Genomic DNA, 16059 nt, shown 5'->3' with positions numbered 1-16059 from the left:
GAAGAACTGAACACTGACGGCATAAGTACAGGATATGATTCATGATGGTTTAATGTTTCCACAACTGATGGTCATACTGAACAGTTTGTCTGAAAAAGCAGTGGAAAGAAGAAGAAAAATATCCTTCCTCAGTCTGAGTTGGAGTCATTAATGATACAGATAAGTTTGTAAGTTTCACCTCTTGTCAGTCAATATTGATATAACTAACAGCTAATTGTGAACACATGAACTAATGATGTCACAGATGGATGACCTTTACACTTTTAGACCAAAAAAAAGAAAAAAGAAAAAAAAAGTGTAACAGGAGCTAAATCCTGTTCTGTCATCCCTCCCCCCCCCCCCCCAACCCCCCCCCCCTCTAATACCTCCCCTCACCCCTACCCTTTCCATTTATTCCCAACTATAAAAACAGCTTTTTAGAGCTGATGTTCAATGCTTTGAACTGTTCATGTGGACTGTGATCCTGAATTTAGACTTTATGAATGACTGCAGCAAATACAGAAGAAAAAAGGAACTTTACCACAGATATGACACTTTGGATTAAATGAAAATTCAGACAGAATTTTTTTTTTAAAAAGGTGTCAAAGTCTGAAAACTATGATACTTGTCATACTTAAATTGTTGAACATAAACATATTGCATATAATTCACAATGTTTCAAACGCACAGGAAATGAAAATGTCAGAAAACACTTGGCAAATGAAAAGGCCAAGACACTCAATCACACAAATCTGCACTCCAGTGCTTAAACATTTAACTTCTTCCAGCAACCTTATGAGAAAACAACGCTGCATATACTTTCTCAAGTCTGTTTGATTTTGCTTGTCTAAAATTATTTAACTTTTCAAAAACATCTGTGACACTGTAACGTCAACACCAACACTATTTACAGTAATCCATTACGAAATACGATTTCAAAATCTTTTTCCTGAGAAAATCACAGGCACATGTTCATATTTTCTCTTTTGATCTCAGTAAAGCAAACCTTCAGCTGCCATACTGAAGTTTGTTTGTTTATGGGGCTATCAATGTATGTACACGAAGAAATCACAACATAGCATCCACTTTCAAACAATAGCTCTGTGTTTCTTTGTTGCCCCCAAAGAAATATCCACATGGATTTGTTTGGATGCTCTATTCTATCTCATGCACAGTCACTGAGATTTCATGTTTATAGTATAAAAAAAAAAAAAAAATCACTGTGATTAGATAAGTTTCACTCTGACAATCCCATTGAAACTCATGTGAGATACTCCTTCCTCCCACAAAGGCCATATATCTCCCTGTGGTCCAGTGACTGGAAATGAACAATACACATTGTGCCGTCGAAGCATGATGCTGTTCAGTTTCTGGATGGTAACGACAAACAGGGAACAAGGTTCTGTACAGTCAGAGGGGACAAGCATGGACAGGTCTGTTTTTCTGCTGGAACAATCCCAAGCTGTGGACCACTGCCTGCCATCCACTTGTCACAAAAGCTGCCTGTTGAACACAGTATCCAGAAACATGGTCTTCCTGCACGCATGGCTGTGGTGATGATGGAAGAGACATGGGTACAGCACGGTGAGTGTGGAAGGGGTGGGGGGGGCAGTCACAGCTTGGCTGGAACTTGCCACATCGACAATCTCACACCACAAAACACGGCCAGTGTTGGTGACCGTTTCTGTGCATCTGCTGCAGCACTGACGTTCTCACTTTGAGAAAGCCCGGACACCCACCTGCTGGTACCTGCACCATTCCCCCTGCTGTGGCTGACATGTTGGTGTCCACCTGACATGTTCTGCAGCATCACACCAGGGAACCTCCCATCACCACTTGCGCTGCTGGAACACTCCCTTCTGCCCACAGCTCTTGGCACACAACACTGCTTCAGGTGAACAGAATTAAAAAAAAAAAAAAAATTCTACAGGCACTGAGCACAATCCAAATCAGCAGAGGAGCCAGTGTTCCAGCGTGGGTTGCAGAGACTTGCTGCACACACCCACGAACACAGTGACGCCATCATGGCCAGCCATTGTGTGCAGTGTGAGGGAGGATGCCACATGGCTTGGGAGGAGACAGGCAGAGGTAGGCAAGGTTGGTAGGGAGAGGTCAGTTTCGCAAGCTTCGCATCCGGATCCGCTTGAGAAAGCTGGTGGTGTAGCTTGGGGCGCTGGGAACTGGAATACAACCAACAGATACATACATAAAATACATGTGTATGCATTCACACATATGTGTGCACCAAATGAAAAATGAAAAAGTTTGCTTAACAAGGCTTCATAATAAAAGAAATAAATGCAAGGCAACTTGGTATCTGATTCATACATTATCTTCAATCTACTACTACAATACAGGTGTTTAAAGAATTTTTTTAATTTTTTTTTTAGCTGATTTATCATCACATGAATTACATATATACAATGAGACAAAATCTCAAAATAAGTGGCTGCAACATTTCCAGAAAATGCCACCCAGAATGACTAAGCAATGTTGGAACACATTTTACTGCATGGCAAATGTTTTGGCAAAACTGCCCACTTGAAGAAAAAGTGCAAGAATAAAAAAAAATCCATTGTTAACTGGCCAGACTTTAAAGCAAATTAATTAAAAAAATTGGACTTTTGACAAATTGTCTTTAAATTTGAGGTCCATACACATCTTTCTTGATATGAGCTGCACACACACACACACACACAGATACACTCACACCCAAAGGGCCTGTAGGATACTTTTTCATTTGGCACCCCATGTGTGTGTGAATGAATGATAATGACGCATGTAAACTGGAATATTCAACAGCCTTAAGCATGCAGATATGATGCATTCAAACAGAGCTTCATACAGATGGTAAACAGAGACAGACAAACACATAGACTGGGTGGAAGCAGGCAAACCCCCAAGTGTAAAAAAATTATCAACACATGTATATCTTTACTAGGAGTCTTCTTGTAAAAATAGACATTCAAAATTAACGTGGACAGAAATAGACTTATGTTGACAGGTAAGGGTAGTTTGGGTGCACGCTAGGTGGGAATCATAGAGAAGGAGAAATACATTGTGGAAGTCATGGCTGGGATTAGGGTATGGTTGGGGAAGGGTGGACAAGTTGTAAATTTACAACAGTAAAATGTCACCTAAGTTTTGCTTTTTGACGACCTGAATTATCGTCATTTAATTCAGATGTCATTCATGGATTGTCTAAAATGATCTAAAATGTTGCATACCACATGCTTTAAAATAATATTTATATATATATATAAAAAAGGGTGGAAAAAAGGCTATGACAGCTTTTCTCCTAATACTATCCCATGTTAATACATTGTGCAAACAGTGAAGGACTGCTGAGATTGGTTAAGAACGATGGATTGATTTTCAGTGTATTCTACTGAACTGTCTTTAAAACAACTGACAATACGGCCTACTTTCCTTCCTTTAGGTCTTTTCAAAACTTTAAATATAGATTTCTGTTTGCACATGCAAACCAAATCAATCATAATAAATAACATCTTGTTGTCAGAAAGCACATATCGTATTCAAAATTACATTTCACAAGCACCGAAAACACAAAAAGACCATTTAAAAAGACAAACATGAGAATGTGCTGTTATTTGGCCAGCTGCTGCATGTTTGAACTGTTATGACACATACACATTCTCAGTGCAGATGGTTTCATAAACAGGCACACATGTTGTTGCAGTAGTAGTAATATGTTAAACTGTATCTTTCTCTTTTTATTTGCATCACCCTTCAACCATAGTAGTAGATTGAAGTGGACTGTTTTTCTGTATCTAATCTGACATGGAATATCAAACCTTGACTGTTCTAATCACCTGAACAGGCGATACTTGTCTGTAGAAAACACAGGACAGAACAGCAGTGTCAGAAAGCTTGCAGACTCTCATTCACTGCGTTTCAACAATATGGTGAATTTTGCTACACTACTAACATATATATTACACTGTATGGCTTATTTCAGTTGTAAAAACAAGTCTGTGAGATTGGTTGCACCCTGAACACTGATGATAAAAACTGAAACATTCTTCAGCATATAGTTTGAACAATCTTAATTCATCAATCACAAAAAAAAAGCAGAAAGGTTTGAAGAAAGGGGTACATGCCAGAAGTCACAGAAAAGGAGATTCTGCAATCAATACTGCAAACACCCACACTGACAAAATGACCACTTCTTGAAGAGAGAGAAAGGAAAGAGAGATGGGGTGGGGTAGAGAGCACAGCAACTGTAATAAAATAGATATAATGGCTTGGAATATTTAAAAAAACAACAACAAAAAACCCTACAGTATCAGGTAAGAGATTTACAATACCTTGAACCATCTTACTTCCCTGGCATATTCACAGCTAAATAATTATCACTTTTTTTTTTTTTAACAATAATTTAATCAAAATGAATTCATACACACCAACAATAACCATTAAGATAACATTAGTCTGAAAACAAGTGCGTTCTCCTGCACGCGGTGCAAATACACGCTGTGTGACAGGTTAATAACCAATTTTCGAAACTGGACGGAGGTAGTGGGGAGGGGAAAATGTCATTAGTAAAAACCACCAATCACTCCATGTTGGGTGGGGTAGGAGAGAGGAAAGGGGGAGGCACCCACACATACTTTGCACCCACAGGGCCTATCAAAACTGAGCCATGGAGCGCGGGCTGGGAGAGAGACCTGAAAATCATCAATATTCATGTATCGTCATACTAACGACAGACCACCTCACACGAAATGAAAACATCAGCAAAGTTCATTTCAATCCAATATGTGAGCATGAACCTGCCACCAGAATCTTGTTAGCATGTGGATGAATGGTCTTGTCACAACTGAAGGCCATTCAATCATTTACTTATAACCTGTTCGCTAACTTATGAACTCGAACTCTCTCACACACACCACATGATCATTGAGGTTGGGAAAATACTACTGGTTTTTTTCTTTCTTTCTTTCTTTGTTTTCCACCCATGAGAATGTTTTCTTTCGTGGATCTAACTAACAGAAATATAATTCTCATAAATTGTCCACCCATGAGAATGTTTTCTTTCGTGGATCTAACTAACAGAAATATAATTCTCATAAATTGTCCACCCATGAGAATGTTTTCTTTCGTGGATCTAACTAACAGAAATATAATTCTCATAAATTGGCCACCCATGAGAATGTTTTCTTTCGTGGATCTAACTAACAGAAATATAATTCTCATAAATTGGCCACCCATGAGAATGTTTTCTTTAGTGGATCTAACTAACAGAAATATAATTCTCATAAATTGTTTCCTTCAACAGCAACCAAACAGTTGCAACATAGAATTATTTTCCACAAGACTGTGCAGCGAAGAACTCTCTTCACTGATGAACTCATTTATAAATGCTAAATGCACGCACTATTCTGGACCCTAGTTTCTGCAACAGATCATCTGATTCTGAGCAGATAAAAAGATACCAAAGAATTCAATAGTTTAGAACAGCTTCTAAAATTCATGTTATTATTCTCAATCTAACGTGTTCGTAACGTGTGAAAAGACCACACCTGATCATGAGGATTCACGAGGTAAGTACTCTGTGCCCAGAAAGCGCAGTTTGTGTAGTCACAAACTAGTGGACAAGATCCTCAAGAGCAATATATATATCTCCACAAAATCAGTTACGCAAAGATGAAACTCATCAACAAGAAAACAAATTACGAATTGAAAATAAAATGGTAATACAAAACCCATTATTAAAAAAGCAGTAAATCAGCAGTAAAACAACAAACTCAAAACCCCATAAAATCAAGTCAAATTATGTATTTATAAAAATACAAACAACCAATAAAAACTTTGGGAGAAAATTATCAGTTTAAAAAAAACACACCAAAAAACAAACAAAACAAAACAAACAAACAAACAGCAACAACCCCAAATCCCAAGCAGAAAAAAACAACCACAGTTAAGTTCCCGTTCTACCCAAGATTAATATTTGTCTTGTATTTTTGCAGTGAAGGAAGGAGGGAGAAAAAACAACAGTAAACTAAAAAATAAATACATAAACAGGAGAAAAATGTGCAGTACTCACTCCACTGGTTGTGGTGGATATCCTCCCTCGTGGGCCCCTCCTGATCCTCCAGGATGTTGGGGGTGGGGTCAGCGGAGGGGTGAAGGCCACTGCCCGTGATGCCGAGAGCCTTGTGACCTGAAACCATGGGGTGGTGGTCAGTCTGGTGTCTTCATGGACTGAGCGGAACGGGAGCAGGGATATTTGGGGAAATGGTGTGTGTGCGTGCCTCTGTGTGCATATGACCAAGAAAAGTGAGATGTGTTTGCATGTGTGTAAGAGAGTGTGCATGACACTATGCGCATGGTGTGTGTTTGCATATGAAAGTTTTGCATATGCATGCTTGCATGCATCATGTTTGCACATGAAAGATTTGTATATGCATGCTTGCATGCATCCTTGTACATGTGTTCAAGTCAGCTGTATGTTCAACCACAAAAAAACATGTAAAAATGTATCAGTACGAATGCAAGCAAACACAAGCAATGCGAGGAACGCAACAAATCCTTGAAAAGTCCTATACATGACTGCATTCACTGAATGAATGACCATCCCCAGCCATTGTTATGACAGCAGTCAAGACTCACCGCTCATGAGGTAGAGTTGGCGGGAGGGGATGTTCTGCCCAAGAGGTGTGGACGACCGTCGCGACATACTGAATGGTGTGTCCGACTGAAACACAGCGTTCGGCCTTATACACCAACACACACACACTCAGCATATATTTATCTATCTATATAACTATACATACATACATATACATACACACACACATATATATATATATTATGAGTGTGTGTGTGTGTGTGACTCCAATACCACATTTTTCAACTCGGCATGCTGACGTAGAGAAATCTATACACATGACATGGTTGCAACAGAATATGTTTGCTGAGTAATAAGTGAAAGCCTGCAAATTAAAAGAAGTTTTACTTGTTTCTTGGTCTTGGTTTTATTTGTTTTTTTACTAGTTGGACCTTAAACAGTGTCACTAACATTTAGTATAAAAGCTTGTCAAAGCTACTGCCTTTTTCTAAACCTATCCTTACTGTTTTCATGTCTGTCTCTCTCTTTTTTTCTACTTATTCATCAGAATCTTCTGAATACACAGAAAGCTCTCACAGTTCATGATTTCAGTCAGTCTTTTGTTACATGGAACATAATATTCAAAGTATTGGCTAAACTGACTGATGTGAAGGGGGAAGTGAGACACACACAGCCAAACACACACACAGTCATGCACACACACACAGTCATGCACACACACACACACACACACTCAAACTCACACACACACACACACACACACACAGTCATGCACACACACACACAGTCATGCACACACACACACACACACACACACACACACTCAAACTCACACACACACAAACACACACACAGTCATGCACACACACACAGTCATGCACACACACACACACACACTCAAACTCACACACACACACAGTGTGCAGACAGGCCAGCACTCACCCTGAAGGCCTGAGTAGTACTTGGACGGCTGACTTCCACAGCGTTGTTGCTCCTGTCCCTCCCCCCCAGGTGCCGCCCCTCCTTGTTGTCTATGGCACTGCTGGCCCGGTGGCCCGTTTTACGGTGAGCTGGCTGCAAGTGTAGGACAAGGGCAAGTTCACAGCAAATCTATGCATGTCACACTGACAAGACAGCAACATACGCTGTGAAGGAATCTCCATAAAAGAACTGCACACAAGACATAACCAGCAGCCAGAGGTGTGAGAGAATTAAAGACTATTTTTTTGTGGTAAAATAATAACTTTTTATTAGGAAAAAAACCAGCAAATCATGTATCAGAACTTAAAATGCTTCACCGTAGAAATAAACAACATAACTAAGAAGCAAAATAATCATGCACAGTGGCAGCATGTGTGATGCTTTACACAACAGCTGACAGAGTTGAGTATGATCCACATATCAATGCAATTCACTTTCGCTTACTGAGCATCATAGGGCCTCTTTCAGCTGCTGCAGAACAAAAAGGATGGCAGCCGACAGACCAGCATCAGCTTACACATGTGATCGCTGCGACAGAGACTGTCTCTCTCGCATCGGTCTCTACAGTCACAGGCGACGCTGCTTGGTCCAAGCAGACAGCCCAATTAGACATTAGGTCGGATATACTCTATCCATGATCAGCCATGACCGAAGGAAGCCTACTGTAGGGCCAATGATCCACATAAATGTAAGTATCACCAAAACAAACATGGACTTTAATATATACATCCAAATCCAACTCTGAAAAACCCAATAAACTGGACACTGACCACCCCTGAAGACTCCAGAGGAGGAAGACGACCAGCCAGTGGGTTGGGCGGTGACGACAGTCGATGAGGACCTGTGGGAACAATCTGTTTGACTCGCAGAGCGTTCTGGGGACTAGGCTGGTGACTACGACCCTCGTCCTGCACACACACAATGAATAACTGATGACCAACTGCACAGTCTGCACCTGCATTCACTGTGTTTTTACAGAGTAGTTGGCTAACACCATCATGTGTGAACGATACAGCAGTTTACCACAATGTTCCTCATTCATAAATAAACCTGACACTGCAACACTTTCAGAAGGTAATATAATGATTCATTCATGAGTGTACATCAATTTTTTATCTATTCATTGTGCGTACTCTTCAGTTTTCTTCCAATAAAGGAAAACCCACATATCAAAATGTAATATATTTGTTGTAGCATTGTCTGAATGTTCTAAGATGACATGTAATTGTCAAGCACTTTGAGGGGTTTGAAAGTGCTTTAATTGTTAAGCACTTTGCGGGGTTTGAAAGACCTACGTAAATGTATTCTAATCATTAGCATGAAATAATAATAATAAATAACAAACAAATAATTCCTCACTGTCATTCCTTCAACACTGTTTTCAATTAAAAACAAAAACTCCACGCATCAAAATGTGAGAATAACCTATCACAGCACTGTCTCTATGTTCCAAAATAACACTTGACAACAAAGAGAGCGCACACAGCAATGGTAACTCACAGCGTTCTGGACTTTGGAAGGCTCTGGAAGCGGGTCCAGACGTCGACCCTGACTCTGCCGCCAGCGGTGAGGGTTGACGGTGGCCGGTCTGTTGGTGCTGGAGTTGTTCCCCCTCTGGACAGGGGCCAGGGCCTGAGCCGTCATCCCCAGCACCGAGGAGTCTCCCACGTCTCCTGAACTCATGCTGCACACAGCACCACCATTATAGGAGTCACGGGTACCCATGAAGGTAGGATAAGGTTAGGTAAGATGGGATAAGACAGGATAGGATGAGATGAGATAAGATTGTAAACAGAGTTTTGGCATTGGTACATGTTAGATGCCAAAGCGCAGTTACTTTTAGAATGTCACCATTCATAAACATATGCATTGAAACAACTTAATTCATAAGATTAATGTTGATCAGGTAAAAAAAAAACCCACATCTTTTTCAGACAGGAATATATGAAAAGCAAACATTCATTTCAAGCAACACAACAGCTCATACACTGACATTCACATACACACCCAATCAATAAAACCAAATATAGTTAACGTACACAACACTGGAAACTATATTCTATAGCATCAGTATCAGTAGCTCTAGGAGGCGCCACTGTGTTTGGAAACTCACCCACTAACATACACACCCTGTCAAAACACCTACCCCCTAAACACCCCCCTCCACACACATACACATCAGCACACTGCATTCAGCCTGCATCTCCTACCGTCATACTGCACTCAGTGCCACGGTCATAACAGAAAACGTATCACAATTAAAAACAGTATTTACCTCTCTCAGAATACTGCTACTATCTACAAACCTAACTTTAAACAAAAATATGTTTACTCTTTCTTAAAGAAAAAAAAACAAAGCAAACAATAAAACAACACCTAAGTATGCAGCCAAACTAGAAAACAACCAGGGAAAAAAATCCACATATTGAAAAGCATCCATACATACACAAAAAAAATCTGTCCACTAAAAGTAAAAACTACCCTTTCAGTGAAATCTGCATTTAAACCACCACCCCCAAAACAGAGGATATTTCATGAATGAACATTCCCTAAAGAGAAATACAAAACTGAATCATTTGAAAGATCAAAGAAACAACAACAGCTTTTCCATTATTAACTGAAACCCCCCCAAAAAAACAACAACAAAAAAACAACTGAGTTCAGCACAAATATAAAACATGATCATCATCCGCATTACCCGAGGGGGTTCCTGTTTCGGAGAGCCATTCTGGAGACGTTCAGCATACCGTCAAAGGACACCTGCCCATCCATTCCGTGAGGACTCTGCACAAAGGCAAAACCAAACCCATCAGTATCTTTACCTTTATTTTTGTTGTTGGTTATAACCTAGCTGATCACAAAAGGCCACAGCAGAGCTGAAAAACTAAATACTGGCCTCATACAACCTGAAAAACAACAACAATAAAACAAGAACAACAAACAAGGAAAAAAACAAACAGGAAAAATAGAATTATGCACAAGTACATTAGGGGTTGGGGTGGGGGCATAACCCACTTAGTTCTGGGAGAAAACTGGTAAAGGGCAGAAAGATCTCACAATATTCAGATGTAAGAACATTACATCGATTCAATCACTATTCCACAGCCACTACAGTAAATCTGAGAAAGATGGTAACTCCTGCACCACATACACCCAAACACTGACAGGCTCCACTGCACCCTACCCGCATGGGCAGCACGAAGGACGAGGCCCTGTAAGGGGGCGCAGGGATCATGACGTGGCCCAGGTCCCCCGCCTGTTTCTTCGCCTCCAGCTCTGCCGCGTACCTCCTGATCAGCGGCTGTGTCCATGACATGATCTGCAGACACAACAAAAAGTTAGCCAATGAAGGACAATGAACACAGGATAATAACACTATGTCACACATACACACCACCTGTTTTTCAACTGTCCCAGTAACCCAACAGATCAGAATGAAGAGAGCGGAGGGTCGAAAGATGGAAGACAAAATCTTTTTTTATATCCCCTTATTGAGTGACAAAAACAGGACAAAGCATACACATTTGATTCAACAGGAAAACAGCACAGACTGGGCCTCAAGACCTGACCAGTCCTTTGGCTCTATGTATATTTCAGACACCTGCTTCCCCCACACCCCTCATAATTTTTTTTTAAAAGCAAATGTAGTCTTGTCATATGGATCAGTCCACACACTTTGATGCCTCCTTAACACTGGGAACTGCTTAATCAGCAACACAGTAGGAAAAATAATTAATCTATGCAACCAATCCCAATTGTACAGACACTATCAGCATTTCCAAGAGAAACATTGAGAGTGCTGTCAACCACTTTCTTTTTTTGAGCTTCAGATATATTTTGTTTTTCTATGTTTCAGTGATGATAAATAATGCTGGCAGTGATGCTGCTGCTGCTATGGTGGTCAATACAGGCTGTGGGATGATATGACAAGGCTGTCCACTCATATCTGGGTGTCAACCAGGCTGAGAGATAATGACACCTGCAGTTTTGGTCAGGAGAAATATTCCAAAAGATGAATGTGTGAAGTCGATGGCCCTGGAATGCGTGATCCCAGTCTACCCATCTGAGCCCATAGCAAACTCAACTCTGGGCAGGAGCCGACCACAGACTGAAAAACCTCCCTTTGATGGGGCTCAAACCTGTGTCCTTCCAGTCATCAGTCTCAGAAGCTAACCACTCAACCACGGTGGCTGGTCTGTCAACCACTTTCACCTCACACTTGAGAAGCACTACACCTCAGGAAGTGATGATACATGGCAACAGAACCCACCCTTCTGTCCCTCCCCAGTCCCAGCACTGACCTCACACCACAGCCGGTCGAAGGCCCCACTCGACACACTGTCCTTCACACAGGCATTGGGCGTGATGGGCGGGTAGCCCACTCGCCTCCGACGTGGTGTGATCTGCTTCTTGTGCTCCATGTTGTCCTCATAACTGTGAACCATTATCATCACTTTTATTTTTCTCTGATTCATGCACACCATCCAGTCAAGGAAGCAAACATCACCCATGCACACACACACACACACACACACATGCACACACAATCAAGGAAGCAGACATCACCCATGCAGACAGATGCACATACACAACACTCACACCAAATTAACAACAAACAAAAACAAGGCAAACAAAAACAAGTAAGTCAAAGAAAATTCCAAATATGAACATGAACACAGACAAAAATGTAAACTAAAACAAACGTTTCCCCCCAAAAAAACCACAAACCAAAACAAACAAACATAACCTTCAAACTGTGTTATCTCTAAACACTCTGGGGCAGAAAACTCAGACCCAACCCTTCACCCATCCTAACAAACAAAATACACACGACAACCTGCCAACACCACACACAACCAGCTACCACCCACATGTTTTTGTAATCCACAGCGATGATATCTTCATAGACGCCGTCTTGAGCAAAGATCTCTTCGTGCAGGAAGTCGTAGTCACTGCTGACGTGACTGTCGGAACCAGTGTCCAGACGATGACTTCGGGCCGTCAGCATGCTGGTGACCTCTAGCGGTGCTTTGGTGGCTTTGACTTTTCTCCCTGACAGTGTCAATCTGAACAGAATCATAATAATGATGATTATAATAACAACAAGAAAAAGAAGAAGACACAAAAGAAGAAAAGAAGAATGCAAACAACTATGTGGAGCCAAAGGTGAGAGCTAAGAGCCAAGTGGAGACCAATCATGACTGAACATCTCTGAAGAGCATGACATGTTCCCTCGTCAGAGGAACTGCTCCTCCCTGGCATCCACACACATACACCTCCCATACACAATGATGATAACATTAATGTTAATAATGGATATCTATAATGTGATCTACCTCTAAAATGTGATCTACCTCCTTAGCACACAGTCCCAGAGCACCAACAATCAAGATCAGAAAGGGAAAAATGGTTAAAAAAAAAAATGCATACAAAGCACTGTAATCTAAGGTTTAGAACTTATCAGTAAGCAAATATATACGGGGGAATAAAGCTGACTGAGAATGATATATCAGTCTAACACATTGTACATATAAGTGGTGCCAATTCAGACCCCTTGTTTTTGGTGTTTGCTTGTTTTTGAGTGTTGCTCAAGAACAGACTGAAAAATTAATGCAAATGCGTTCAACAGCACAAACTGAAGAGCCAACTTCTCCATCTACCCCATCCTTCACACACACACACACATACACAGACAAGACACACAGACACATACATACACACACACACCAACCCCCCCACTCTCCCTCCACACACACAGACAAGAATACATACACACACTTGAACACATACACACACACGAAACACACACACTAACACACAGAGAAAAACACTAAGAAACGTCTATAGAACCCACCCCTGAGTGTCAGAAGCAAAGGAGAGGTCATGTTCGGAGAGGTTGAGGTCGAGTGTGCCGGAGGTGGAAGGTCGTGGTGTGGTGCTGTTGGAGGTGTTGGTTGGGGAGACAAAGTGAAAGCCAGTGTCTTTGGGGGCCATCACCTGTTTGCCCAGCACTCTGCACACACATACAGGGTCATACATGACATCCTCTTCTCTTCGTTCAAAACTTTGTATTGCATTGTGCTGTGTTGTGTTTCGCTGTGTTGTAGAAAACTATACTGTGTTGTGATGTATTGTATTGTACTGAATATTGTAACGACAGATTTCTCTGTGTGAAATTCAAGCTGCCCTCTCCCAGTGACACATGGCCACAGTGCAGTGCCACACCCCCTCCCCTTTCTTTTTCTCCCTGCAAGTGTATTTGTTTTCCGATCTACTAAACCTCAAACTGACATCAAAATAAACCTGTGAGATGCTTGTGATAATGAATATTTAAAATTGATAATACTGAACTAATATCTTGCATCACTGATTCATGACAAAAGTGGGAAACACACACTGGATAATCTCCTAAACTGGTAATTGCCCACCCACCCATCCACCAAAACCTTTTTTCTTTACATCAGACTAATGAGATTACACAACACATTGTCAACTGTCAAATGTAACACCTTCAGAGATGTTTACAGATGAGATCAAATTAATGCAGAGCCACTGGGTGAATGGTAAATAAAATTTGGAAGACAGTTTCCAAAATCAGATTTGAAAGTTTGAACTTAGTTTCCAAAATCAGATTTGAAAGTTTGAACTTACTTGTGAATATATATCAGTGGGTTTACACCACATACCTCACCAAAAACTTGGGTGTCAGTTTTGCTGAGAAAGCTGGTGTGATGCCAGTGAAATACAACAAATAAGTTCAAACTTTTGGATTCTGAGACAGGAAACTTTCTCCTACATGTATCTAGAATCAGAGAACAAATGCAAAGGAAAGCAACATGCATGAGTCAGGTGAAGTGCCAGACAAGAAGATGGCCACTGACTGACCTGATGTGCGGGAACTGGGTGACCCACTCCTGACACTCCCTGTACACACTGGACACGGTCTCTCTGGGCCCCTCAAACAGCATGGACTCGAACTCCTCAAAGTGCTGGTTCACCGTGCTGGCAGCTTGTCGCTCAAACTCCTGGGGAGGGAAAAACATGAACAATGTATTGTTTGGCTTTTTCTATCAAGAATTCCCCTGAGGGTCAAAGTGTTAAATGTCATGTCAGCTTTGTTTAAATGCAGTCTTGACAAATAAGGCAAAATGCGTTCTTAATAAATGATAACCAGGAAAATGAACCATTCTCATTCTTGCTTGACTGATATCAAAATTTGAAATATCACTGCTGTTTAATTATAATTTTACTGCTGCTGTACTATAAAACAGAAATACCAAAGACCCATGCCCACTTGATTATGAAGTTGAAATGCAGCTAAATTCTTAACTTTGAATGAAATGGTCATACAATTCCATTTTCTTTTTTTCTAATCCTAATAAACATATCAGTGTTATCCTCTCACTGGAGCATTTTGCTTTCACTTAATAACACTTTACATGTCAGTATCATGAGGGTCTGAAGTGCAGAAGTGAAACTGTGGACAGAATGATTACTGGCGATGAAAATTCTACACACAGACATTTCTTTCCCTCCCATGTTCTATCCCTGGCAGTGACCTTGTGTTACAACCTTTATACACACACATGATCAATCAGATATACCTTTATCACCTAGTAGGTGAATCCCAAGAGCCACCTCCTCCTCTGCTCACCAGATTAATAAAGCATGCTGTCATGAACATTTTCTGCCAGCTAAAAAAGCCCCTTGCCTGGGTGTAAAGTAAACTGATACTGATTAATTCCGCAGCTTGGGCTGGCTGCCAGTGCTACATAAATCATGAGACAAGTGGAAAGGGAGACACAAAAACTGTATAACAAAGAACCTAACAAGTATATGACAAATGGAGGAGGACAGGGGAGAGAGAGAGAGAGAGTAGAGGGAGATGTTTATAGAGAGACAGAGAGAGGGAGGGGAGGGAGGAAGAGAGAGGGGGGGGGGGTCTATGAGAGCCAGAAAGAGAGGCAGAAAGAGGGGGGGGGGGTGTCTCTAGAGAGACAAGGAGAGGGCAAGAAAGGGATGGAGGAAGTGAGACTGAGTTCCCAAGGATGCTGGATGAATTTAAAAGTTGCTGTACAGGTATACATCAGACAGCGAAGATACACTGCAGAAAGTTTTCATGTTAATTTGGACTGTCATGCCTTCTGGGTAAATGTGGGCATTTCTCCCTTGTAGCAACAGCAGCTGCAATGTTAAAGAAGCCAAAAATGGTTACCTCATTTACCAAGGACATATTTCAGTTTGTCATCACAAATACTGAAAACGTTTTTTTTTTTTCCTCTGTGTCTTTTGACTGAAATACTGGAGCTGACAATCTAATTTCAAAATGCCAAATGACCAAGTTATGTCCACAAGTTGTTTTCACTTACTCCAACAAAAGTGCTGCACAGATTGACCTTGAACTCTTCAGCACTCACACAATGTTTTAGTTAAAGCTTTGAGGCATGACACCTCTTAAAATCTGAGTGGTTAGTGTACGGAGCAGAATTGAGAACCTTGCTGGACCT

The 16059-nt window shown here is 41.0% G+C and overlaps 1 protein-coding gene across 3 annotated transcripts in view; it reads right to left on the bottom strand.

The window, feature by feature from the left end:
• Positions 1–409: 409 nt before the first annotated feature.
• The window catches only part of LOC143294131 (protein FAM149B1-like), a 121205-nt gene continuing 105555 nt past the window's right edge, over positions 410–16059 (bottom strand). For all 3 annotated transcript variants that reach the window (XM_076605578.1, XM_076605570.1, XM_076605562.1), the window contains exons 4-15: positions 14438–14577; positions 13407–13565; positions 12424–12618; positions 11854–11986; positions 10737–10871; positions 10251–10336; positions 9053–9236; positions 8323–8460; positions 7514–7645; positions 6613–6697; positions 6047–6163; positions 410–2159 (exon numbers count right to left, since the gene is read on the bottom strand). In XM_076605578.1, the coding sequence (XP_076461693.1) occupies positions 2092–2159; positions 6047–6163; positions 6613–6697; positions 7514–7645; positions 8323–8460; positions 9053–9236; positions 10251–10336; positions 10737–10871; positions 11854–11986; positions 12424–12618; positions 13407–13565; positions 14438–14577 (1572 nt within the window). In that variant the 3' untranslated portion in view covers positions 410–2091. The remainder of the gene's footprint in view (positions 2160–6046; positions 6164–6612; positions 6698–7513; positions 7646–8322; positions 8461–9052; positions 9237–10250; positions 10337–10736; positions 10872–11853; positions 11987–12423; positions 12619–13406; positions 13566–14437; positions 14578–16059) is intronic.

Source organism: Babylonia areolata, chromosome 1 (assembly GCF_041734735.1).
Source record: "Babylonia areolata isolate BAREFJ2019XMU chromosome 1, ASM4173473v1, whole genome shotgun sequence".
Classification (NCBI taxonomy): domain Eukaryota; kingdom Metazoa; phylum Mollusca; class Gastropoda; order Neogastropoda; family Buccinidae; genus Babylonia; species Babylonia areolata.
The sequence above is the reverse complement of the archived record's forward strand: the minus strand, read 5'-3'. Positions and strand labels throughout refer to the sequence as shown.